A 27,763-nucleotide genomic window follows, 5' to 3' on the forward strand; every position below is an offset into this window, starting at 1 on the left:
AGCATTCGCTGAATGTAACTGTACTAATATCAAACAGTGACATCTGGCAATGTCACGACTTCGGAATGCTGCTTTCAAAACTAAAATAAAAGTTTCAAATCCAAGAGGGTTATCAGCTGCCCCTGTACCCGTGGTTAGTTTTAAATGCAAGATTCTACTTGGTGCTAACATCTCCATCTTGTCTGTGTTACGGTCTGTTTTGTCTTTGATACAATCTTTAGTTCTTTACACCGGCAACAAGTGAAAAAAGGGCCTTAAAATAACAGTAAGCCAGAGACTTCAGTGAGCAGGAGGACAGAGAGACCAATTAGATCACAGAGAGAGTCAGAGAGAGCAATTAGATCATCGAGAGACACAAAGAGAGCAGTTAGATCATCGAGAGAGTCAAAGAGAGCAATCAGATCACCGAGAAACACAGAGAGAGCAGTTAGATCATCGAGAGACACAGAGCGAGCAGTCAGATCATCGAGAGACACAGAGCGAGCAGTTAGATCATCGAGAGACAGAGAGAGAGCAATTTCTTCACCGAGAGACAGAGAGAGAGCAGTCAGATCATCGAGAGACAGAGAGAGAGCAATTTCTTCACCGAGAGACACAGAGCGAGCAGTCAGATCATCGAGAGACAGAGAGAGAGCAATTTCTTCACCGAGAGACACAGAGCGAGCAGTCAGATCATCGAGAGACACAGAGCGAGCAGTTAGATCATCGAGAGACACAGAGAGAGCAATTAGATCACCGAGAGACAGAGAGAGAGCAGTTAGATCACCGAGAGACAGAGAGAGAGCAGTCAGATCACCGAGAGACAGAGAGAGAGCAATTAGATCATCGAGAGACACAGAGAGAGCAATTAGATCATCGAGAGACACAGAGAGAGCAATTAGATCATCGAGAGACACAGAGAGCGCAATTAGATCACCGAGAGACAGAGAGAGAGCAATTAGATCATCGAGAGACACAGAGAGAGCAATTAGATCATCGAGAGACACAGAGAGAGCAGTTAGATCACCGAGAGACAGAGAGAGAGCAATTAGATCATCGAGAGACACAGAGAGAGCAATTAGATCATCGAGAGACACAGAGAGAGCAGTTAGATCATCGAGAGACACAGAGAGAGCAATTAGATCATCGAGAGACACAGAGCGAGCAGTTAGATCACCGAGAGACACAGAGAGAGCAGTTAGATCACCGAGAGACAGAGAGAGCAGTTAGATCACCGAAAGACACAGAGAGAGCAATTAGATCACCGAGAGACACAGAGAGAGCAATTAGATCACCGAGAGACACAGACAGAGCAGTCAGATCACCGAGAGACATAGAGAGCAGTTAGATCATCGAGAGACAGAGAGAGAGCAGTCAGATCACCGAGAGACACAGAGCGAGCAGTTAGATCACCGAGAGACACAGAGCGAGCAGTTAGATCACCGAGAGACAGAGAGAGAGCAATTAGATCACCGAGAGACAGAGAGAGAGCAGTTAGATCACCGAGAGACAGAGAGAGAGCAATTAGATCATCGAGAGACACAGAGAGAGCAATTAGATCACCAAGAGAGTCAGAGAGAGCAATTAGATCACCGAGAGACACAGAGCGAGCAGTTAGATCACCGAGAGACAGAGAGAGAGCAATTAGATCACCGAGAGACAGAGAGAGAGCAGTTAGATCACCGAGAGACAGAGAGAGAGCAATTAGATCATCGAGAGACACAGAGAGAGCAATTAGATCACCAAGAGAGTCAGAGAGAGCAATTAGATCACCGAGAGACACAGAGCGAGCAGTCAGATCACCGAGAGACAGAGAGAGAGCAGTTAGATCACCGAGAGACAGAGAGAGAGCAATTTCTTCACCGAGAGACACAGAGAGAGCAATTAGATCACCGAGAGACAGAGAGAGAGCAATTAGATCACCGAGAGACACAGAGAGAGCAATTAGATCACCGAGAGACAGAGAGAGAGCAGTCAGATCACCGAGAGACAGAGAGAGAGCAATTAGATCACCGAGAGACAGAGAGAGAGCAGTTAGATCACCGAGAGACAGAGAGAGAGCAGTCAGATCACCGAGAGACAGAGAGAGAGCAATTAGATCACCGAGAGACAGAGAGAGAGCAGTCAGATCACCGAGAGACACAGAGCGAGCAGTTAGATCACCGAGAGACAGAGAGAGAGCAATTAGATCACCGAGAGACAGAGAGAGAGCAATTAGATCACCGAGAGACACAGAGCGAGCAGTTAGATCACCGAGAGACAGAGAGAGAGCAATTAGATCACCGAGAGACACAGAGCGAGCAGTTAGATCACCGAGAGACAGAGAGAGAGCAATTAGATCACCGAGAGACAGAGAGAGAGCAGTTAGATCACCGAGAGACACAGAGCGAGCAGTTAGATCACCGAGAGACACAGAGCGAGCAGTTAGATCACCGAGAGACAGAGAGAGAGCAATTAGATCACCGAGAGACAGAGAGAGAGCAATTTCTTCACCGAGAGACACAGAGAGAGCAATTAGATCACCGAGAGACACAGAGAGAGCAGTTAGATCACCGAGAGAGACAGAGAGAGCAGTTAGATCACCGAGAGACACAGAGAGAGCAGTTAGATCACCGAGAGACAGAGAAAGAGCAATTAGATCACCGAGAGACACAGAGAGAGCAGTCAGATCACCGAGAGACAGAGAGAGAGCAGTCAGATCACCGAGAGACACAGAGAGAGCAGTTAGATCACCGAGAGACACAGAGAGAGCAGTTAGATCACCGAGAGAGACAGAGAGAGCAGATAGATCACCGAGAGACACAGAGAGAGCAGTTAGATCACCGAGAGACAGAGAGAGAGCAATTAGATCACCGAGAGACACAGAGAGAGCAGTCAGATCACCGAGAGACACAGAGAGAGCAATTAGATCACCGAGAGACACAGAGAGAGCAGTCAGATCACCGAGAGAGACAGAGAGAGCAATTAGATCACCGAGAGACACAGAGAGAGCAGTCAGATCACCGAGAGAGACAGAGAGAGAGCAGCCAGATCACCGAGAGACACAGAGAGAGCAGTTAGATCACCGAGAGAGACAGAGAGAGCAGTTAGATCACCGAGAGAGACAGAGAGAGCAGTTAGATCACCAAGAGACACAGAGAGAGCAGTCAGATCACCGAGAGACACAGAGAGAGCAATTAGATCACCGAGAGACACAGAGAGAGCAGTCAGATCACCGAGAGAGACAGAGAGAGAGCAGTCAGATCACCGAGAGACACAGAGAGAGCAGTTAGATCACCGAGAGAGACAGAGAGAGCAGTTAGATCACCGAGAGACACAGAGAGAGCAGTTAGATCACCGAGAGACAGAGAGAGAGCAGTCAGATCACCAAGAGACACAGAGCGAGCAGTTAGATCACCGAGAGACACAGAGAGAGCAATTTCTTCACCAAGAGACACAGAGAGAGCAATTAGATCACTGAGAGAGCAGTTAGATCATTGAGAGGCACAGCAAGAGCAATTAGATCACTGAGAGAGACAAAGAGAGCAGTTAGACCACTGAGATAGACAGAAAGATCAATTAGATCACCGAGAGAGACAGAGAGAGCAATGAGATAATCGAGAGAGACACAGAGAGAGCAATTAGATCACCGAGAGAGACAGAGAGAGCAATTAGATCACTGAGAGACACAGAGAGAGCAGTTAGATTATTGAGAGAGACAGAGAGAGCAGTTAGATCACAGAGAGAGACAGGGAGAGCAATTAGATCACCGAGAGAGACAGAGAGAGCAATTAGATCACCGAGAGAGACAGAGAGAGCAATTAGATAATCGAGAGAGACACAGAGAGAGCAATTAGATCACCGAGAGAGACAGCAAGAGCAATTAGATCACCGAGAGAGACAGAGAGAGCAATTAGATAATCGAGAGAGACACAGAGAAAGCAATTAGATCATCGAGAGAGACAGCAAGAGCAATTAGATCACCGAGAGAGACAGAGAGAGCAATTAGATCACCGAGAGAGACAGGGAGAGCAATTAGATCACCGAGAGAGACAGAGAGAGCAATTAGATCACTGAGAGACACAGAGAGAGCAGTTGGATCACTGAGAGAGACAGAGAGAGCAGTTAGATCACTGAGAGAGACAGAGCGAGCAGTTAGATCACAGAGAGAGACAGAGCGAGCAGTTAGATCACTGAGAGAGACATTAGATCACCGAGAGAGACATTAGATCACCGAGAGAGACAGAGCGAGCAGTTAGATCACCGAGAGAGACATTAGATCACCGAGAGAGACATTAGATCACCAAGAGAGACATTAGATCACAGAGAAGCAGTTAGATCACTGCTCTTCCCAGACACTCCTGATAGAGCAATGACAGATCTAGTCCTTTGGCTGATTCTAGGCATGAACATTTCCTAATTCAACAATATTGAGCCAACACTGATAATAACACTGACACCGTCCAGAGGGGAACGTTCTGAGTGCTGCAGGGTAGACTTGTTCCTTTAAGAAGTAAATACTTTGATGAGGCCTTCATCCTTTCCTCTTTGAAACTGAAGGCAACTGTTTGTTTGTAAGATTACACATCTTTGGGTTATCTACATCAAGTGCTCATCTCTACAAATCTTCAAAGAAAACTGCAATCAAGGGATTTAACCATTAAAGGGACAAGCCACACCTGAGCTTCTGACTAAACCCTCGTGCTTTTGGCACGAGAACATTTCGATGGTAACATGTTTCATTGCGAGTGAAAGTTCAGCTGAGATCTACAGTTCTACATTGGGAACACCAAAGTCTTTGCCCTCCCACAGTAGCATAGTGGTTAGCACAATTGCTTCACAGCTCCAGGGTCCCAGGTTCGATTCCGGCTTGGGTCACTGTCTGTGCGGAGTCTGCACGTTCTCCCCGTGTCTGCGTGGGTTTCCTCCGGGTGCTCCAGTTTCCTCCCACAGTCCAAAGATGTGCAGGTTAGGTGAATTGGCCATTCTAAATTGCCCTTAGTGTCCAAAATTGCCCTTAGTGTTGGATGGGGTTACTGGGTTATGGGGATAGGGTGGAGGTGTTGACCTTGGGTAGGGTGCTCTTTCCAAGAGCCGGTGCAGACTTGATGGGCCGAATGGCCTCCTTCTGCGCTGTAAATTCTGAAAATTCTGTGACTACAAGCTCTGATCCCTCGACACTCCCACTCAATATTATTTCGGGCTGAAGTAGACTAGACTCCTCAATGACTCCCCCTTGGACTGACCTGTTCCCTGTAAGAATACTATTCACAGCACCCTATGCTGCTCTTGCTCATGTATTTGCTTTGTTTGGCGCACTGTAACCAATCACTGTTTGTCAATGTACTTTGTTGATTATTCTTTTTGTCCACTGTGCACGTAGTGTGTACGTCCCCTTGGCCGCAGAAAAATACTTTTCACTGTACTTCGGTACATGTGACAATCAATCAGTCAATCAAGTGAACTGCTGTTAGACTCTGAACCATGTTACCTACCTCAGATACTCACTTCCACAAAAGCAATCACCTCCATCTCCATGCCCTCAGCCACTTCCAGCCTACTCATTGCTAAAACATCACTCGTGTCTTTTGTTACCTCCAGTCCTGTCCTCAGAGGCCTCCTCATCTTCACTCTGTGTGAATTACAGCTCAGTCATTGTGCTCTGTATCCGACCCCATTTCATGCCTCACTCGAACGTCACCCCTGTTCCCGTTTAATGGGTCCCAAGCTATATTATAAAGTATGGAACTAGACACAAATACTTTTTATTGATAATAGGTTTATTAACAGAATGCAACACCAGCCCAGTGTCCCAGCAGTCAGCCTTTAGGAGTGGTCTAAGTATTTAATTAGCCAGTGCCTTCCACCTGTGTATTGTAACAGTAGAATTAACTTTTTATTAACACTACATTCCCCATGACTCTCATTGAAAATTCTCATCGTCTTATTTTGGTTTCTCTATGGCCGCACTCCGTAACAACCAGCTCTATAACTCCCACCCCACCTCTCTGACTCTGTCACTTGTGCAGCCTCCCCCCCCTGCAACTCCCTCATTGCAGCCACGCACTCGGTGTCCTGAGCCCCCTACCCCTCCCTGGACCCCTTCATGAACCTCCTTCTGCCCCCTGACAACCTCCTTGAAGCTCTCTCAACAGGCTCTCCTGCTTCTCTCTCCACCCAGGTGGGTTGCACGAAGGTTTACACCAGCACCTCCGATGTGATGACCCACGAGAACTTCCACAAGAAGAACGCACAACTAATCAACGACGGCTTTCAGCGATTCCGCGCAACTGAGGATTGTGGGACCATTGGGTGTCAATTCTATGGACAGAAAACCACACACTTCCACTGCAGGTAATCACTTCACATCATGACCCAGTTTACCACTGCATTAACATTACAGCAAGACATCTTTATCTGCGGGTCTTCAGTATATTCACAAGATCAACATCCTAGTCTATAAATAAAAGCGATAACTGGGAAACACTTATTCACCCTTCTAGATTAGGGCATGCGTAGCCCAGTTGGGCAGAATGGCTTGCCTTGGATTCTAATCAGCTCCATACGTAAGCGCCTCATGATATGAATGCAAACTGTTGTCTGCAAAGGTTGGAGGGATCAAATGCCTGGGCATAAGTTCTCTTCTGAAGCTTGCTCAGTTTGTATAATTGGGTTACGTGTGTTGTCAGTGCTCGAATGTCATGGCTTCGAGTCCCAGCCCAGGACTTAATCACAAAAATCAAAGCTGACGCTCCAGTTCAGTGCTGAGGGAGTGCAGCACTGGCACAAGTTCCACCTTTCAAATGAGCTGTCAAACTGAAGCCGCCTCTGTTCCCCGCGGAGGGCATAAAAGAATCCATGGCGCTATTTGAAGTAGAGCAGGGGTCAATATTTTTTCTCCTAAACAACATCACACATCCAAAAGAGATTATTTGGTCATTATTGCTTTGCTGTTAGTGGCAGCTTGCTGTGCACAAATGGGCTTCTGCGTTTCCTGCAACAGTTACTACACTTTGAAAGTACCGCATTGACTGTAAAGCACTGTGGGACGTCCAATGATTGTGAGAAGCAATGTATAAATACAAGTCTTTTTGTCTGTGCCCATTGAGTTGGGTTGTTGACAGGATTGTCCATGATGTATCTGCTCTGTTACCTCTGCCCGCTGAGGAGTAAATTACAAAAGAGGAATTGAAATGTGGGAAACCTTTGCTCATTAATCTCTCCATTTTCCCAGGCGTCCCGGATGCATTTTCACCTTCAAGAACAAGTGTGACATTGAGAAGCACAAGAGTTACCACATCAAGGATGACGCCTACGCCAAGGATGGCTTCAAGAAATTCTACAAGTACGAGGAGTGCAAATACGAAGGTTGCGTCTACAGTAAGGCCACCAACCACTTCCATTGTATTCGCATGGGCTGTGGCTTCACCTTCACTTCCACCAGTCAGATGACCTCACACAAGCGTAAGCACGAACGTCGCCACATCCGAAACGCGGGAGGCCTTGGGTTAGCGTCACAGCTGCTGGGCCGCAAAGAGAACGAACAAGATGACTCCAGCAATGACGATCTCATCGATTACTCCGCGATCAGCAGCAAGAACTCGAGCCTGAGTGCCTCTCCGACAAGCCAGCAATCTTCAGCGCCTATGCTTCTTCCAGCTCTCGCCACTGCGATCCCATCGGCCCAGGCTGTTAAACCAACGAGTAACGTCCTCCCAGCAACCAAGATGTCAACGATACTTCCTCAAACACTTGGCAGCTCCATACCAGTTGCCTTGGCTCTCTCCAATGCCGGCCTCTCTGGTACAGGCCCTTTCTTTCCTATCATTCCCAACAGGGTCTCCATGACCCTTCCCGTCACAGCAGCCAGCCTGATGTCCACCATTTCCTCCAACGTCTCTGCCTTATCGACAGAATCACCATCGCAAGTTGTCTCAGGGTCCGGCAACTCAACGCCTTTGTCCCCCACTGCAACCTCAATAATGGAGAAGATCACAGCCAGTAAGGGACTCATCTCTCCAATGATGGCACGCCTCGCAGCTGCCGCACTCAAACCATCCAACCCAGCAGATCTAGGTAAGCCCTCGCCGAATTTATAATCCTGCTACTTAGTACTCATCATAATAAGGGACAGGAAACAGATCATCTTCAACATTTTACTGATGGTGCTCCCTACTTATCAGCAGCTGGGAGCTCTCTCCTCTCTTCCCTATTCCACCCCCAGGAAAATAACCCAATACATTTCAGGTCAATATTGTGTTTCAGACCCCCACCCGCGTCTCTGGAAAATGAGCTCAACTGGCCTCTTAATATTCAAGAGAGGGGTGGTCAGGAGAGATGCTGAGTTATTGGAGTTGGATGTGAATTTGAACATAAATATTCTTTAAAAAAAGTGATGGGCAACCTTCATCTCAATGGGCGGCAAGATTGAAATCGGGGCTCGTTCATCAACCCCATGAATAAGATTAAATGCATTTAATAAACACTGAATATTTAATAACAAGTTATAGAAAATGCTTAACCATTTATACGTTAATACAACTGTCGTCAACATTAAGTGGTTAAAAACAAAGTAAATATTTATGCTTTGATTGGACATGGAGAGAGCACACGGCTCTCACAGTCAGTGGAGAGAGTAATCAGTGCGCACCTCACTTCACTCGCCCTCACTTTAAGCGTGAATCACTTCAGTTATACCAGACGGGGATAAAACAGCGCAGACGGAAAGCAGCGGAATGTGACAACCCTGCGCGTGGGCAACGGGTCAACACAATGTCCCGTGGGCCCCACTCAGGACCCAGATGGGTCACATGTGGCCTCCGGCCCAGAGGTCGCCCAGCACTGTTTGAAAAATTCACCAGACCTCAGTCCTCCCTCCAGTAATGTTGGGTATTAATTGTGTACCGCTGACGGTAGCTTTATTGTCCTCTCATTTCCACTTGGAAGGAAAGACTTTATTATTTTGTTCACAACGGGGAAGATCATTTTGGTGAATAGCCTCTTCCTCTGTAAAAGGTCAAGTTAATATGGGTTCCTCCGTCTTTAAATTGCCAGTCCCTTTCTAGGATTTCTTTTCAATAGCTGATTTACTGTTTGTCGAACAAGTTTGTGTCTTATTGTGATGTGAGGGATAAATCGAGGTGTGAATGGAAGTCCGCAGAACCTTCTCTGCCTGCGGTCTATTTTCAAAACGAGCAAAACCCGATCAGTGCTGATCCTATTGAGGGCGGAACAGGCTCGCAGGGGCCTCCTCTTGCTCCTAATTCTGTAAAAAGAAAAACCTCGCAGAGATGTTTCAGCACAATTCTATTTTACCAGAGGAATTCCCCGAGGATGGTTGGGAATGCTGAATAAATGCCTGCCGTCTCCTCCATTGGGCCATTGATTAACAGTTCAGTAGTTGAGCTTGAGTTAAAGGGGCAGTAACCAGGTTAACACTGCCAGCAAAATGCTCCTACTTATGTGACCCGGATAACGGTCAGGTTAACCGCCATCAATATTCCTTCGGCTTGTTTTTACAGGCAGTTTCTCCAATAGAAGCATTTTGAGCTCATGTAAAGCAGTAGTTGGTGTTAATTTCATATTAATTGTGGTTAATTATCTTCAGCAGGTGGGTATTCATTGGGAACTCACCTTGCTCAGATATATATATATGGGCAGGTTGAACGGGGAGTTTTTTTGGGCAGTGCAGCATTTGCAATGTGTCGGTCTCTAAATTAAAGTTTGTAGGCATATGTCCCCGCTAATGTTTTTTTTTGTCATGCTGAGACTATTCGTTGGTCCTGTTAAATATTTGGTATTGTGAAGGGAAGGCCTTGTGTGCACCCGGGCTGTTGTGTGCCTGCAGATCAGCATGCCCAAAGGGAACATACTCTGTGCGGAGTCTGCACGTTCTCCCCGTGTGTGCGTGGGTTTCCTCCGGGTGCTCCGGTTTCCTCCCACAGTCCGAAGATGTGCAGGTTAGGTGGATTGGCCGTGATAAATTGCCCCATAGTGTCCCAGTGTTGGGTGGGTTTGCAGGGATGGGGGCGGGTGCGTGGGCCAGGGTGGGGTGCGGATTCAATGGGCTGAATGGCCTCTTTCTGCATTGTAGGGATTAGACCATAAGGCCATAAGACATAGGAGCGGAAGTAAGGCCATTCGGCCCATCGAGTCCACTCCACCATTCAATCATGGCTGATTTCAACTCCATTTACCCGCTCTCTCTCCATAGCCCTTAATTCCTCGAGAAATTTATCAACTTCTGTCTTAAAGACACTCAACGTCCCGGCCTCCACCGCCCTCTGTGGCAATGAATTCCACAGACCCACCACTCTCTGGCTGAAGAAATTTCTGAAGATTCTCTGATTCTGCGATTCTATGACACGGGGAAAACGTGCAAACTCCACAAAGGCAGTCACCCAAGACTGGAATTGAACCTGAGTCCCTGGCACAGTGGGGCAGCAATGCCAACCACTGTGCCACCGTTGCTGCCCTCTCATTGAAATCCCTGCCCTTCGCTATTTGAGCAGGGGTTTTGTGAATGTGGAGCCCGGAAGAATTCCAAGTGAAAGAATGAAACGTTTAGCATCAATAGTATCCTGTGGTGTACATCCAGGGCCTCCGAGAATAGCAGAATTGCCAGAGTCAGAGAGTTTGGAATGTCCTCATGGGACTTTAGTTCCTACAACTTTGGGCGAGAAATAAAACCACACGATCCAGGGGGTGGGGGTTCAGAGGTCACTGAACATGTTACGTTTTCTTTCACTTCAAGCCAGCCAGTTTGAGAAATAGGACAGTATCTTTCAAAAATATATCCTTTTTGCCTGAGGGCAAATTAATATTTTAATCACTTGGGCATTTGTGGAAAAGCTGGGTGCAGGCAATCCTGTCCCCTGTTTCATTCGCATTGCGCACGGGCTCCCACAATACCTTTTTCAGAAATGTGATTTGTGGGTGTTCCGGGGCGGCGGGGGGTTGGGGGGGGGGGGGGGGTTGTTGTGGTTGGCGGGGAGGGTCAGGCTGTTTGAACTGATCTGATTGGCTGTCAAGTTTGATCTGGCACAGATGGAAGATGTTCCTGTTGGGCATGCTCCGTGAGGGACTGCAGCGTTTCCATAGAAACGTAGGCATCCTGAAAGGATACGAAGGTTGTCGACCACTCCGAATCTGCCAGACGACCTCAACATTAACATGATATTTAATAAATAGTTAAGAGGCAGGGCTGCAAATCGCTTATGACAGCCGCAGCTGATAAAAATGAAGCTTTTTCGCCTCGTTCTCTTCCATCCCCCCCCTCGACCAATGTTTCAACATCATGAAAATCCCAGTGGCTTGACGTGATTTGGCAATAATTATCACTCCACTTGTCCCATCGCTGAACGAAAGTCAGAACCAATCTCATCATCGGGGACCAACAATGACTTGTTGTTTTGCACTTTCTGTTGCAGGAAGCGACCAGCAAACACTGGCGGATCAGTTCAATCTGGTTGCGCTGAAGCAAGCGCCAAGTGACACCATCAAGACCCAGTCCCAGGACTCAATGCAGGACAGGAGCCTTGATCTCAGCGTGAAGGAGCATGGGCAAGTAACTAACAGACGTGAGCGGCAGTGCCGGTCTCCAAATGAATGAGTTACTTCAGTCTGATTAAGATGTTGGGAAGAGACATGTTCTGACAGTATATCCTGACATGATCATAGCCATTAAACCCAATTTTAAAAAAATATTTTTATTGAAACTTAACATTTTTAACATACCAAAAATTTGCAACAGACCATAATAACACGCGCATCAAAAACTACAACAGCAATAGTAATATGAACCTCAATCGCAGAAATATAACACAAGCAACCAATCCCCACCTCCCAAACAGTTAACAGTGACCAGCTCTTTAAAGTGCAAAATAAACTCGTCGATCGACCCCCCTCACCACAAACCAAACCTTCTCAAGGTACGGGAATTCCACACAATCCCCCCGCCACTGCAGCACTGGGTGGCGTTGCCTGCCCACAGCTCAACAATAGCCATCGCCGGGCCAGCAGCGATTCGAATGCCAACGCATCTACCCCCACCCCTGACCTCAACTCCGGTTGGTCCCTCACCCTAACTAACGGACAGGGGTTTAAATCATCCTCCAGGATTGCCAGTATGGTGCTGAGAAAAGACCCCTAAAAGCCCACCAGCTCGGGACAGGGCATGAACGTGTGATGAGCACGCGCTCCCGAGCATCGCTCATATTCATCGTCAACCCCTTCAAAAAATCGACTCATCCCGGCCCTGGTAAGGTCCGCCCTAAGCGCCACCTTGAGCTGTATTAAGCTCAACCTCACGCACGACGATGCAGCATTCCCCCAAGGAGGGATTCACTCCATACCTCCTCCTCCAGGATGGGTCTCAGCTCCTCCCCCCCCCACCTGCCCTTCCCTCCTTCCACCGAATCCTGCCCTTTCCCCACGAATCGCCCATACATCTCCGATGTGCGTCCTCCTCCCACCCCTGAGAGTATCTAAAGCCCAATGTTGCTGTACCACCTCCACGTATAAAATTAAACAAGCCATGTGATCAACTGCCTTCGCCCCACATCAAAGACCACCTCCCCCGCATCAAAGACCACCACCCCCGCATCAAAGACCACCTCCCCCGCATCAAAGACCACCAGCCCCGCATCAAAGACCACCACCCCCGCATCAAAGACCACCTCCCCCGCATCAAAGACCACCTCCCCCGCATCAAAGACCACCTCCCCCGCATCAAAGACCACCTCCCCCGCATCAAAGACCACCTCCCCCGCATCAAAGACCACCTCCCCCGCATCAAAGACCACCTCCCCCGCATCAAAGACCACCTCCCCCGCCACAATTCTCCTGTGCATCCCAACCCCACAGAACCTTTCCATCTTTTTGTTTCTGTCGAGGTCCGAGCATTGACACTATTCCCTGTTGGAAGTGGGAGAGGGGGGATAATGTCACTGGACTAGTAACCCAGAGGCCCAGGCTATCTTCTGTAGACACTGGGTTCAAATCCCAACCCAGCGCCTGGTGGAATTTCAACTCAATGAATGAATGTGGAAATGTCAGCTGGTCTCGGTCATGGTTACCATGGGCACGGTGTTCCGGTCCTGCCCACCGCCGAGATCATCCAGTCCCCTCGAATGTCAGTGGACTTTTGGGCTGCTGAATCTCCCACAGTGGGTCCCGGCACTACAGGACCAGGAAATCTTGGCCCCTGAAGCTATCATTGATCGATGTAAAAACCCATCCGGTTCACTCATGCCCCTTCAGGGAAGGAAATCTGCCGTCCTTCCCCGGTCTGGCCTACATGTGACTCCAGACCCACAGCAGTGTGGCTGACTCTTAACTGCCCTCTCTGAAATGGCCCAGCAAACCACCAAGGGTAATTAGGGATGGAGAATAAACGTTGGCCTTGCCGGTGACACCCACACGCCATGAAAGAATGAAGAAAGGAAATATACCTCACTCTGTCCTGGAAACCGGCCTACCCTCTGTAACTGCAGCCTCCTTTGCTCCTGTGGTAGTATCAGGTATTGCGGTACCTAAGAGGCTGATGACCATTGGTTAAACCTAGGAGTTTACCATTGGCTGTTGATACGTAGCTCCGCCCTGACAGGCGGAGTATAAGAACCGGTGCTGTCCCAGCAGCCTTCACTTTCTGTAGCGAAGCTGCTGGGGAACAAGTTCTAGTAGATTAAAGCCTTCAGTTATGAAATTACTTCATCTTGAGTGTAATTGATCGCGCATCAGCTCCACTGTGCGTTTGGCCATGAAGATTCTCATGTCCAAAAGTAGCCCCCAACTACAGACAGACCAAATAGGAGCCTCCCACCCCACTCCCCCAACTCCACCGTGCTGCTGTTTAGAGTCCAGATCAGTAGATTCTAACTTGGAGAGGACGAATTTGAGGGTTTTGTGTTACCCTTGGCTCTGTAGTGAGGTGTAGTGCTACCTCACTCAGCTGGACTTTGACGAAAGGTCCCCCCACCCCCCGAGCTTCACCTGGGGTACACTCCTGGGTCTCCCATCATCAGCAATGGACCTCGCAGTATCTTTTCAAAGTGGGACATTTGAAGAACAAAAGCAAGAAAAACATAAATTAAGGCTTCAATAGTAAAGATTTCAGGACCTGGTTAGTATTCTGCTCATTGTGATTCCCCACTATCAGAATCTAACTTGATCCCTCTGTGGCCTCACCCCTCCCTCTCTCTGTATCCTGCTCCAGCTCTCCAACTCTCCGTGATCTGTGCAAACCTTCAATTCAGATCCCTAATGCAGCCCTCACTCCCCTAACCCCACCACTGGCCGTCAGCTGTCTGCACCCTAAGCTCTGGAATTCTCTCCCTAAACATTTCCCCAATCCCTTCCTCTCTCCGTTAAGAGGCTCTTTAAACGTGCTTCTTTTACATGATTTTTAGCTCACTGTTAAACATTTGGCTGATTACACCCTGAAATGTTCTGGAATGTGTTATCACCCAGCTTTTGTTTAAAGTAGGCAAAGTTTGGAATCCCAGTTACCCACCAGGAGAATAAAGCCACAAGATTCCATGATTTTAAACAAGCAAAATAAACCTCACTATATAAAACAATCTCCAGCATCGATCTTATATTCTACCATTCATTAATGTGAGGTAAATATTAATTAACAGGCAAACACATCACATTGAACATTAAATGGCAGATGTGGCCAAGACTGATCCCACGGATTTATCAGCAATCCACCCAGCCATCAGTGACCACTGTGAGTCGCAATATCTCATTAAAACTACGTCTCCCTCACAAGAGATTTCATCTCTTCTGTTTCGAAGACCTAGCCTCTGAATACCCTCAAAGGCCACTCCGACCTGGATTGCCTCAATGATTTCTCACCTCCCAGTGGTTCAGTCTCTGTTCCTGAGACTGCGTTCCACAGGATTCACAAAGCTGCACTCTCACCTCTAGTTGCTGCCACATTTTAAACTCTTTCACAGACTGCTAGCTTTACTAGGATAGCACTGCCCTTCCAACGTCCAATCTCCCGGCTGTGCCTAGCTATCAATGGCTTCTCGGACTTATTCTGACTGTCTGAACCAGTAACAAACGGTGCCCGGTTGAGGCCTCGCGGGCGAGGCTGGTGAATCTCGGGCCCCCGGGTGAATTGGGCGAGCGCATGTTTACATTAGCCCAATGGGAGCGAGATCCAGATTGAGACACACCGCAAGATTCCAGTGAATCTCGCGAGACATTTCGAGTGCTCATTCAATGGCCTTGCCCTGATACCGTCGGGTGCGCGAGACCACTGAACCATGTCCCATATCTCCTGTTCTCCAGTTAAGTCAGCCCACCTGCTGTTTTATGGCTCCATTTCTGCTCCTCTGACTTTATTGAACAAACATGGGTAATCTTCTGAACTGCCATTTTATTTGAGGTATTCTGCCAATCTCTAACGCCTAGCCTTTTATTAACCCTACCTTCACAACAATAATCTTCCCAAAACTAAACAACATCTCTAATATATTAACATGAGCCATGGACTAAATATTCCTCTCAGATATTTTACCAGACCCAGGCGCTATATATATACATAGTAATAAGTCTTACAACACCAGGTTAAAGTCCAACAGGTTTGTTTCGAATCACTAGCTTTCGGAGCACTGCTCCTTCCTCAGGCCAGGTTAAAGTCTAACAGGTTTGTTTCAAATCACTAGCTTTCGGAGCACTGCTCCTTCCTCAGGAGCATCTTTGACTCTGTCTATATATATATATATATGTTTCTGGAACCTACCTCTTCATTCACCTGAGGAAGGAGCAGCGCTCCGAAAGCTAGTGATTCGAAACAAACCTGTTGGACTTTAACCTGGTGTTGTAAGACTTCTTACTGTGCTCACCCCAGTCCAACGCCGGCATCTCCACATCATGAGTATATATATATATATGTCATTGCTTCGACCTTATTGCCCATAATGTACAAGGTCAGATCAGTATGGAGGAAAGTTATTCCTCTTCAGGTCCTCTCTCCTCTGGAGCGAGTTTCACCACAGCACAACAGGGCTGATTCTGCTCAACACTGCACCTGGCAAGTAGTGAGTAACAGAGGAATAGACCTGTAGATTTAGCTCTTTGACCTCACTCTCCTATCCCAGGATTCTCCAATTCCTGTTTCTTCCACGGGATTGGGCATCTCTGCCCACCCCTAATTGCCCTTGAGAAGGAGGTGGTGATCCGCCATCTTCTTTGACCACTCAACTCCTTTGGACATTTCCCTGGCGATTTGGTAGAACTTAACGGCTCGTTTGGCCCGTGAAGAGCCAACCCCATTGCTGGGGGCGCGGATAAACCAGGGAAGGACGGCAAATTTTCTCCTCTGAAAGGCATTAGTAAGTCAGATGGTTTTTTTATGACAATCAGGAGCTTTATGGTCACCATTACTGAGACTAGCTTTCCATTCCAGATTTATGAAGTAATTTAATTGAATTCGCACCAATGATTGTGTTGGGATTCGAACCCATGTCCCCAGGACATTAGCCTGGGCTTCTGGGTTACTATTCCAGGGATATTACCTCTATGCCACCATTTCCCATTTGTTAGTGTCGTGATATGGAGGGGCCCTTAGATATTTTGAGATATAGGAAAAGGCCATTTTGTTGAACTAATGAATTGATTACGAGGCAGGGAGATATCTTTAGGTCTTCCTAAAGGAGCAACCATTTAGTTATATAGGTGACGCTGAAAGTCCTGTTAAGCATTTTGTGTGTCGCCTGTAATTTGTGTGGTCACTGCTCCCTGTACATGTTTGGCTTTCTCCTGTTCCTTCATGGGCAAGATACCGCGGTCTATTGCCCACCCCCCCAATTACCCTTCACAATATGATCTTACCAGATGACAGTGTCACTTAGACAGGGCAGCACCTTCACAGATACATGCCAGCAAGATTCCCTGTTCACATTGGAAGCTGAATAAATGAAGAGTTTAGTTTGGCGCAAACAGATCTCACTGTCGGCGGGTGTCTGGACTTTTAACCCTGGGGCAGCCCTACCCACACCATCATCGCAGCACCCAGGAACAGCAGCCGTGGGGAAATCAAGCTGAAGGTTTCTTTCTTTTCTCTGCAGTACCGAGTCTAACGGACATATGGAATCAGGACATACATCCCTATTGTCGTCTTTCCTCAATAAGGTAAGAGCGAACTGTCGCCATTTACACCCAGAAAACAAGTGAGCTGCATTTCTCAGGTTGGCCTGTTTGGTTTCCGTTACCCCGACGTCAGGTTCCACGTCTGTGGTGGCAAAAGCTTTCACATTTTAAAATAATCGATCATGGGCAGCACACTTCAACTCATCATCCACATAGAAATGAACGTAATTAAATGGAGTGGAATATGCTGAGTGGAGTATGCTGCCGGATTGTGCTGTGGAGTGGGTTATAGTGGCACATTTAACAGCTGCAGAACACTGTTAAAGAGTTACATTTCGGCTTCTTGTCGGGGGTGTGGGGGGGCCGGGGGGGGGGGTGTTGTTAATGGTTTTTTTTTAAGTGAGACCAGCTCATAAGCCTTTACAAATGTTCTGTCCTAACCCCTGGCTGCTCTCAAACATTCAACCCTCTGTAAACTTGAGGACAGACAAAACTCTGCTGTCCATGTCTAAACACCGAGCATGTCCTGATCCCCTATCAGGCCTGCGTTCACTGACCGACATATCTCCCAGTCCAGCACTGTCTTGCTCTTCAATCCTCAACCTTGTTTTCAAACCCCTCCATTCCCCCCGCCCCCTACTTGTGAGACTAGGTTTCTGCTCTCCTGCTCACATGTTACCTTGTGTGGAGGCTTGGTGGCTCATTTTACTTTAGAACGCTCCAGTGATCCATCGCAGGGTGTTTCTTTTACATTAAAAGTGCCACATGAATCTGGATAGTTGTAGTAGTCGCTCTGGAATTCAGCCATTGATAATAGAGCCCGGGACGGGAAGGTTAATGTTTGGTCCACCTCACCAGGTTAACTGGTTCAAGTTGAAGGAAGGGACTGCCATAACTCATTCATCACCAAGTTATGGAGACCAGGTAGGCAACTCTAAGGGTTTTACATCTTGGCAGTGGAGGGACAGAGGCCTCCCATCAACATGCTTATTATACACATACCATCAGATATAGGAGCAGAATTGTCATTCGGCCCGTCGAGTCTGCTCCACCATTCAATGAGATCATGATTGATCTAACATGATAATCCCCAACTCCACTCTCCCACCTCATCCCCATAACCCTGGATTCCATTACTGAGTAAAAATCTGTCTATCTCAGCCTTGAACATACTTTTTTAAAAAATATATTTTTTTAATGAAAGTTTTGCAAAGTTTTTCATAATAAATAGTAATAATCCTAACACAGCAAAATAGAGTGAACATTAACATAGTGCAAAAAGAGAATATACAATAGCAATTGACTAGACGTCACCCCACGCGCCTCAGTCTTCCCACACCCTCCCAACGGAGCACTCACCCCCACTCCCCTACGGGTCGCTGCTGCTGCTGACGTTTTAATTTTCCCTGAGAAGCCATTGGACGGTATTATGCCCCCGCTCAACAGCAGCAGCTCTGTACACTTGGCAAAATTATTTACACACATAAGTAGGCATCTGTTCGTGGTGTTGTCGTCCCTTGCTTCTCCCAGACGGAGTTCGCTGCCGTTCCGCTTCTGCGCACTTCCGCTTCTGCGGCCCTCCCGACTTCCCCGTTTTCTCTGTTCCTGTGGACGTTAAATTTGTTAAAGTTTCCCTGCCTCCCCCCTCCCCCTCCCTGGCTCTCCTCTATTGTTCCGTCTCTTCCCAATACCCCCCCTCTCCCCGCTCCTGCTCCCCCCCCTGTGGCTCGCCTTTCCTTCCTCTTAGATTTAGCTGTGTCCCCCCCCCCGCCCCTCCCCCGGTCTATCTCTCCCTCTCATGCTTTGGCTACTCTCCTCTGTTTCTTGGCTACCTGGCTATTCTTCTGCCTGTTTGTTGGCCACAAACAGGTCCCGGAACAATTGGGTGAATGGCTCCCACGTTCTGTGGAAGCCGCCGTCTGACCTCGGATGGTGAATTTGATTTTCTCTATTTGGGGAGATTCCGAGAGGTCGGACAGCCAGTCTGCAGCTTTGGGTGGTGCTGCTGACCGCCAGCCGAACAGGATTCTATGGCGGGCGATCAGGGAGGCGCCTTTAATGTACTTAATGACCCAGCCTCTACAGCTCTCTGCGGTAAAGGATGTCACAGATTCACTACCCTCTGAGAGAAGAAATTCCTCCTCATCTCTGTCTTAGACCAGTGACCCCTTAACCTGAGTGTGGTATTTTTTAAAGGCGAGCCTTGCTGACCATGAAGGTACAAACAAACAAGAGCTTTATTGGAAAGGTGTTTACTCCACAGGCTGTTAGGATAGACTGCCCGATCGCCCGCCCAAATGGCCGATTACATCATCAATATGTCACATGATCAAACTCTTAAAGCAACCTTGTTTGAACTAGTAACAAACATGAACACACAACACTTTCTCCGCCTTTACTTTAGAGGTTCCTGCAATGAAACGCAATATCACGTTAACAATCAAAATTTACAATATGAACAATTAATAAACACAGTCAACAAGTTAGATGTTTCGGAGGACGTCGATTCCTGTGATTGTTGGTCCTCGGGCGTCTGCTTTCTTGTGTTGACTGTAACCTCTGGTGTTTTGGGTTTATTTTGGACGTCGTCCACAGTTGTCTCAACCGAAATCAACGTAATGTTCGGAGGTTGTCCCGGTTTGAGGTGTCCTCAACTATTATCTTCCACAGCTGTTTCTGGTATTGTCGGGTTCTCAGGAATGTCTCGGTCCTCACTTGGCTGTTTGCTGTTGACTCTCGGTTGACTCTGTCTCTGGCAAACTCGTTCTAGTTGTTAAAGGTTGATCAGCGTGTCTCCCCTACACTACATTGTCCCGAGTCTTAACGGTGTAGGAGACCGGTCCTATCTGTGCTAAGACGACGGCAGGTACCCACTCCTCACTGGTGGTGTAGTTCTTTGCCAATGCTTCCTGACCTTTCTGAAGAACATGGCATTTAGCCCTGTTCTCGCGTCGCAAAACCTGACTTTGCTGTTTCCTCTCAACAATCTCTCTTGTCTTAGGCGGCTTCAGCAAATCAAACACTGTGCGTAACTGATATTTTACCATGAGTAATGCCAGCGAACTTTGGCTTGTTGAATGTGTTGTATTCCTGTATGTCATTGGTTTAGACAATGATCCTTGCTCACGAGTTACCTTCAATGATGCTTCATTGTCTGAACAAATCTTTCAGCCAACCCATTTGTGTCAGGATGATGAGCAGAACATTGGATGTGTTGGATTCCATTTTACTTTAGATAATTTGTGAATTCTCACAAATTGAACTGTGGCCCATTGTCGTTGCACCAAGTCTCACCCAGTCTTTCTATTGTTCTCTCCGTGGACGTAGTCTTTATAATGGGGACTTCGGGCCTTTTCAAGTCCGTGTCTCCCACAATGAAAAACATTCATCCTTCGAATGGTCCGGCATAGTCTGTATGAACTCTTTGCCTTGTCCCTTTCGGCCATTCCCACGGGTGTAAGGGTGCTAGTGGCGGCAGGCTTCGAACTTTTGCACAAGTCAAACACCTGCCCGCCTTCTCCATTTCACTATCGAGCCCTGGCCACCAAAAGGAGCTTCTGGCTATGCCCTTCGTCCTTACTACCCCACAATGACCTTCATGAAGTTGGTTTAGGATATGTTTCCTTATCAATGGCGGAACGATGACCCTCATTCCGCAGAGGAGATAGCCTGTACGGACAGTTCGAGACTTTGGGTAACATATGGCTTCAACTCCAAGTTTTCTCCTGTAGTCTTGCCATGAAGAACCATGTCCATAACCTCTGACAGGAGTGGATTATTTCTGGTATAGTTCTTAACTTCGTCCTGCAGTTTCAGGAGTGTTATCGACCTCTTCGAAATAGAAAATATTACCACTCGAACTATTCATTGACAACTCATGAGGTAACAGTAATCTAGAGAGTCCATCAGCGTCCCCATGGCGATTTTAATTGACTATTTTATTGTGTAGTATGTGCTGATGACAGCAATGTCCCTCTCTGTACCTGGCTCGCTGCTTGAGATGAAATACCGGTGTGCGGCCCAGTATCATTGTCAGTGATCGATGATCCATTCGTAAAAGTACATTTCCTTCCATATAGACATTGGTAAAAACGTTTGGATCCAAAATGATGCTTAGAGCTTCATACCCTATCTGTGGATAGTTCAGTTCTGCTTTGTTCAAGGATCTTGATGTAAACGACATTGGCCTCTCTTCACTATTGGGCGTTATGTGAGAAACCACTGCTCCCACCTCATACAGTGATGCATCGCAAATCAGTCGCAAGGGTGACTTTGGATCAAAGTGTGTCAGGACCTCTGACTTTAGTCGCGCCTCTTTAACTTGTAAAGAGGCCTCCTCGTATTGACCCACCCACTTCCTGTTTTGACACAATAAGTTGTGTAAAAGCTTTTGGATAGTTGCTAGATTAGAGACAAACCTTCCATAAGTTTAATAAGCCCAAAAATGATCAAGTAAATTTATATTTTGAGGTGCAGGTGCCTCCATTATTGTTTTTACTTTAGGAGGTGATTTGTGAAGTCCCTTGGCATCTATGACGTGCTCCAAGTATTCAATAGAAGCTTTGAAGAATTCACATTTATGCTTCCGTACACGTCGTTCACAATCTTCCAGTCTCTGTAGTTTAGCATATAAATTTTGAAGATGCTCTTCTTCATTCTTTCTGGTAACTAAGATATTGTCTAAGTAGCACTGGACTCCTTCTAGACTGCTTAGAATGTCGGTGTGACAGTGATGCCAAATGGGAGTCTTTTATATCTGAATAGCCCTTTGTGTGTTACGATTGTCAAATTTTATTGTGAATCTGGATCCACATTTATCTGGAGATAAGTTTGACTAAGGTCAACTTTATTGAAATGGTGGCCTCCAGCCAACCCAGCTGATAACCCATCAATTAAAGGCAGTACTGGATTGATAGTGACTTTAAAATCACCACACATGCGTACCGAACCAACCTTCTTCATCACAGGTACTATCGGCGTGGCCCAATCTCTTATATTAACAGGTTCAAGGACCTCCGTTTTGACCAGCCTCTCTGGTTCTGCCTTGGCATTAGGCCTGTTGGCGTACAGCACTGATCGAGCCTTTAAGCACCTTGCTTGGTTTTCATCTTTAATCTTTAGTTTGACTGAGATCTATTTCATGCTTCCCAGCTCTCCATAAAGACAATGGCAAGTTTCTTTAAGATCTTCGGTAGACCGGAGGAACCGGCCTCCACATTGCTGGAGGAGGTGCTGACGGCAGGGGGACTGGAGAAGGAGGTAGTGTCAGCGGTGTACGGAGCTATTTTGGAAGAGGATAAGGCACCACTAGAAGGGATCAAAGCAAAGTGGGAGGAAGAGTTGGGAGAGGTTATAGAGGAGGGGTTCTGGCGTGAGGTACTCCGCAGAGTAAATGCCTCCACCTCACGTGCGAGGTTGGGGCTGATACAGCTGAAGGTGATATATAGAGCGCACCTCACGAGGGCGAGGATGAGCCAATTCTTTGAAGGAGTAGAAGATGTGCGTGAGCGTTGCCGGGGGGGGGGGCGTGAATCACGTTCATATGTTTTGGTCCTGTCCAAAGCTAGAGGATTACTGGAAGGAGGTATTTAGGGTAATTTTCAAGGTGGTGCACGTGAAACTGGACCCGGGCCCCCGGGAGGCCATATTCGGGGTGTTGGACCAGCCAGGGTTGGAAACGGGCGCGGAGGCAGATGTTGTAGCCTTCGGCTTGTTGATCGCCCGAAGGCGGATCCTGTTGGGATGGAGATCAACCTCTCCACCCAGTGCCCTGGCGTGGCGGGGGGACCTGTTGGAATTCTTGACTCTTGAGAAGGTTAAGTTTGAACTGAGGGGAAGGATGGAGAGGTTCTACAATTATTCATTATGCACTTTCAAGAACTGGATAACATCGAACATTAGTTGGGGCGTGGGGGTGGGAGGGTTGGGGAGAGGGGGGCTGTGTGTGTTAATGGCGACTATGGGTGATCCCTGATTCCTTTTAGTCATTTGTTTGTGTGAACATGCGGGCTAATGTTTTGGGTTTGGTGGGAGGATGGGATCGTTGTTATTGAGATGGGGATTTCCATATTTGTTACTGATTATCGTTTATTGTTGGTGGGTGTAGATTTGGGTGAAAAAGGAGGAGAATAAAAATATTTTTTTTTAAAAGAAAAGATCTTTGGTCGACCTGCTTCGGACTCCTACATGAGATTCACCTCGGCCCAGTTTAGCCTCGGCCCAGTTTATCCGGATTCTCTCCAGCCAGGTTCTTCCAATGGGCTGGTTAGTTACCATTAACGACGTGCAGTCTGCGACCTGTCTGTTTCACGGCACATTTACATCCAAACGGCCCCTCAATGGAGCCACTTCTCCAGTGTAGGTTTGTGTTATTATATTTGAGGGTTTCATAGTTTCAGTTGGTAACCAGTTTCTGGCCGTATAACCATGGTGTGCCACAACAGCTTCGTCACTATGTTTCTTCTCTTATCAAGCAAGGTACCCCTGAGCTCAACCTGTTTCCTTCAGAGTTTTGGACGCCAGTTCCTTTGCAGTATTTCAAGGGATAGGTTTGCAGACAATGAAGGTGCAAACAAACAAGAGGCTTATTGGAAAGATGTTTAACACTGAGATTGTGCGCTCTGATCCCAGACTCTCCCACAAGGGGAAACAACCTCTCAGCATCACACACTTTGGAATTTGACACTTGCTGATATATTATAAACTCTTCTGTTTCTCTCACTAGATAAGCCATAGCAGTAGTGGACTGAGCAGTTTGCTGAACATGAAGACGGAACCAGATTGTGGGCAGTCCGATACAGAACAGGCCTCCTACTTGAACAAAGCTTTGACCCCACAGCGACCTGAGAAACGAACTGAGTTCTGGGAAAAATACCTGCGCAGGTAACCAAGAAACAGTTTCACCTTTATTTTTCTCCAGCTTCAGTGGCTCAGTGGGTTAATAGAAACATAGAAAATAGGAGCAGGAGGAGGCCGTTCGAGCCTTCGAGCCTGCTCCTCCATTGGCTGATCATCCAATTCAGTAACCTGTTCCCGCCTTCCCCCCACATCATTTGACCCCTTTAGCCCCCAAGTGCTATATCAAACTCCTTCTTGAAAACATACAATGTTTTGGCCTCAATTTCTTCCTGTGATAGCAAATTCCACTCTGTGGGTGAAGGAATTTCTCCTCATCTCTGTCCTAAATGGTCTACCCCGTTTCCTCAAACTGTGACCCCATGGGCGGGATTCTCCGACCCCCAGCCGGGTCGGAGAATCGCCAGGGGCTGGCGTGAATCCCGCCCCCGCCGTGTCCCGAATTCTTCGCCACCAGAGATTCGGCGGGGGCGGGAATCGCGCCGCGCCGGTCAGCGGGAATCACGCCGGTCGGCGGGCCCACCCCCGGCGATTCTCCGGCCCGCAATGGGCCGAAGTCCCGCCGCTGTCAACCCTCGCCAGCCGGCGTGGATTAAACCACCTACCTTACCGGTGGGAGCAGGCAGCACGGGCGGGCTCCGGGGTCCTGGGGGGTGCCCCCACGGTGGCCTGGCCCGCAATCGGGGCCCACCGATCCGCGGGCGGGCCTGTGCCGTGGGGGCACTCTTTTTCTTCCGTCTTCACCATGGTCTTCACTATGGCGGAGGAGGAAGAGACCCCCTCCACTGCGCATGCGCGGGGATGCCGTGAGCGGCTGCTGACGCTCCCGCGCATGCGTCGCCCGGCGGAGTCCTTTCGGCGCAGGCTGGTGTGGCGCCAAAGGCCTTTCCTGCCAGCCGGCGGGGCGGAAATCAGTCTGGCGCCAGCCTAGCCCCTCAATGTGAGGGCTTGGCCCCTAAAGGTGCGGAGAATTCCGCACCTTTGGGGCGGCCCGACGCTGGAGTGGTTCCCGCCACTCCATTACGCCGGATTCCCCCACCCCGCCGGGTAGGAGAGAATCCCAGCCCGGGTTCTGGACATCCCCAGCTGGTGTAGACGGGGTCCTGAGTCTCACAGATTAACAAACACCAGATATTGAGTCTCACAGACTAACAAAACTGCAGCAGTGACTCCTGGCCTGGGTTGAATTAGCCCTTCTCGGCCTTGCTGTCACAATGGGCGCTATAACCAGTGAGTGTATTGCAGCAGGGGTAAAGCAATTGAGATTCCAGATTCCCTGATTGCTAACCAGCAACAGTTGGAAAGGGGACACTTGTATGTGAGCATGTGTGTCTGCATTTGTACATGAGTGTGTGTGTTTGTGCGTGTGCATGCACACGTGTGTCTATGCGTGTAATCTGACCTCATTGACCCCAGATTTAGCTGCATAGGGTCAACTAGGTCCAATTTGGGAACGAAGGTCCAGCAACCCTGCGATGCGTGAATGCTTAAAACTGGGTCGCCTTTTTTTGATGGCCTCCTAAAACATGCATTAATCCCGTTCCATATGTAAATGAAAGGCCATAGGCCTTCCCTGGAGACGTCTCTGTGGTGGGACATGTTAGAACATTCGGCCAATGATGTAAAGCCAGAAAGTTAGAGGAAGATTGGCCCAGGCTGTTAGCAACAGTATCCAGGGAGACTCATCCCGTTCTGGGAACCTCCTCAACAGGAGTTGGAATTGGAAGCTTTAGGACATCAGAAGGGAAAATGAAACATACGTTTCGCAATGTGAAGTTGTGCAGGATTCTCGAGCCGTTCGACAGCAGCAGCGATGAATATCGGACTGCCTTGCTGCTTTCTTAATCATTTTCTGTCTCTCGTCCTTAGATTTACCACAGAGGATTACTGTGAGACCCAGTGTGATTTCCTGCATAAAACCCATTTCCATTGTGTGGTGGAAGACTGTGGTGCCCTCTTCAGCACCTTGGATGGAGCCATTAAACACGCCAAGTAAGTGTGGCCAAACAATCACTGTATGGCCATCAACTGTAAGGGCAGCAGGGTAGCATTGTGGATAGCACAATTGCTTCACAGCTCCAAGGTCCCAGGTTCGATTCCCGGCTTGGGTCACTGTCCGTGCGGAGTCTGCACATCCTCCCCGTGTGTGCGTGGGTTTCCTCCGGGTGCTCCGGTTTCCTCCCACAGTCCAAAGATGTGCAGGTTAGGTGGATTGGCCATGATAAATTGCCCTTAGTGTCCAAAGTTGCCCTTAGTGTTGGGTGGGGTTACTGGGTGGAGGTGTTGACCTTGGGGATAGGGTGGAGGTGTTGACCTTGGGTGGGGTGCTCTTTCCAAGAGCCGGTGCAGACTCGATGGGCCGAATGGCCTCCTTCTGCACTGTAAATTCCATGATAAAACCGCATCAGTGTTTACTGTCGTAGCAAATATAACTCTAATCAGCCCTCATTGTTACAACATGGGGATTCACTGCACAAAGTGGGTGACAGATTTGGAATGTGCTCCCATGGGAGACGCTGAAAATCGGGCCTCATCGACATTTAGCCTCAGGGAACTGCCTCAGAATCCCCCCCCCCCACCTTAAAAAATCGGTCAACTCCGCCTGGAAGTAAATCCCGGAGAGGGGAGGGGAGGGAAAGGGCGGGGAGCAACGCAAACAAGAGGAGCTCCACATCACTGGTCCTTGATGAGCACATTCAGCTGGGGTTGAGGCCAGAGTCAAGCCAGCTCCCTGGGTATTAGAGTTTGTTGGGTGTCCGGGGGGTTGGGGGGGGGGGGGCTGCAGGGTGGGGGAGATGGGGGGTGAATTGGCTAAGTTACTCCTCCAGTGTGATTTTGGCACAGATTTTAAAAGGGTGCCTACCACTTGGTGGATAAAATCTGCGACAGCTCCAACAATTTAACACGACCTCTCCTTTCATCATTCGCAGAGAGCGGATAAGTGTCAGAAAGAGAAGCCAGGCCTCCCTTTATGTTATCTGACCCTCCAAGCCCTGCCTGGCGCTTTTGTCCTTAATTAGAATTTTCATTAACTGATCATATTATTGTGTATCCTGCTCCCTATCAATAAGGTGGAGGCTGTGTCAGTGCAGCCCTACCTGAGGCCCAGCCCCTTTAAATTGATGGTGTTTATATTTATGAAGTGCCAAATAACCTTGTTTTGACCCAGGCATGATTCTAATTTAGATCCGTTTATTATTTAAATAATTTATGCAGATTAAAAAAAAATGCAGAGGTTATTCAAGGTCCAATTACTTTGATGACATCACATAAAGAGCCAGCAATTTGAAGAAATCGGTGCGATTCGCAGTTGGAGTGAAGGGGGGGGGGGCACTGGATTCAGCACCCGCTCGTAGACCTCCCAACCCCCCCCCCGTCCCCGTCCCCCGTCCCCGTCCCCCGCCCCCCCCCCCTCCACCCCCGTCCCCCGCCCCGCCCCGACAGGGAGAGACTTGGATAAGTAAATGCTTGGTTTGGGAAAGAAAATCACAGGCCAGTTTTTTCACAACGAATTGAAATGAATCCGATTCTAACGCTCAGTTTATCATAGAATTTACAGTGCAGAAGGAGGCCATTCGGCCCATCGAGTCCGCACCGGCTCTTGGAAAGAGCACCCTACCCAAGGTCAACACCTCCACCCTATCCCCATAGCCCAGCAACCCCACCCAACACTAAGGGCAATTTTGGACACTTAAGGGCAATTTAGCATGGCCAGTCCACCTAACCTGCACATCTTTGGACTGTGGGAGGAAACCGGAGCACCCGGAGGAAACCCACGCACACACGGGGAGGATGTGCAGACTCCGCACAGACAGTGACCCAAGCCGGAATCGAACCTGGGACCCTG

At 48.3% G+C, this 27,763-nt stretch overlaps 1 protein-coding gene across 6 annotated transcripts in view; it reads left to right on the top strand.

The window, feature by feature from the left end:
- Positions 1-27,763, top strand: part of casz1 (castor zinc finger 1) — a 750,295-nt gene that overhangs the window by 687,232 nt on the left and 35,300 nt on the right. For all 6 annotated transcript variants that reach the window (XM_072477862.1, XM_072477866.1, XM_072477864.1 and 3 more), the window contains 6 exons: positions 6,140-6,312; positions 7,193-8,034; positions 11,388-11,520; positions 17,040-17,103; positions 23,786-23,943; positions 25,786-25,908. In XM_072477862.1, the coding sequence (XP_072333963.1) occupies positions 6,140-6,312; positions 7,193-8,034; positions 11,388-11,520; positions 17,040-17,103; positions 23,786-23,943; positions 25,786-25,908 (1,493 nt within the window). The remainder of the gene's footprint in view (positions 1-6,139; positions 6,313-7,192; positions 8,035-11,387; positions 11,521-17,039; positions 17,104-23,785; positions 23,944-25,785; positions 25,909-27,763) is intronic.

Source organism: Scyliorhinus torazame, chromosome 16, assembly GCF_047496885.1.
Source record: "Scyliorhinus torazame isolate Kashiwa2021f chromosome 16, sScyTor2.1, whole genome shotgun sequence".
Lineage (NCBI taxonomy): Eukaryota > Metazoa > Chordata > Chondrichthyes > Carcharhiniformes > Scyliorhinidae > Scyliorhinus > Scyliorhinus torazame.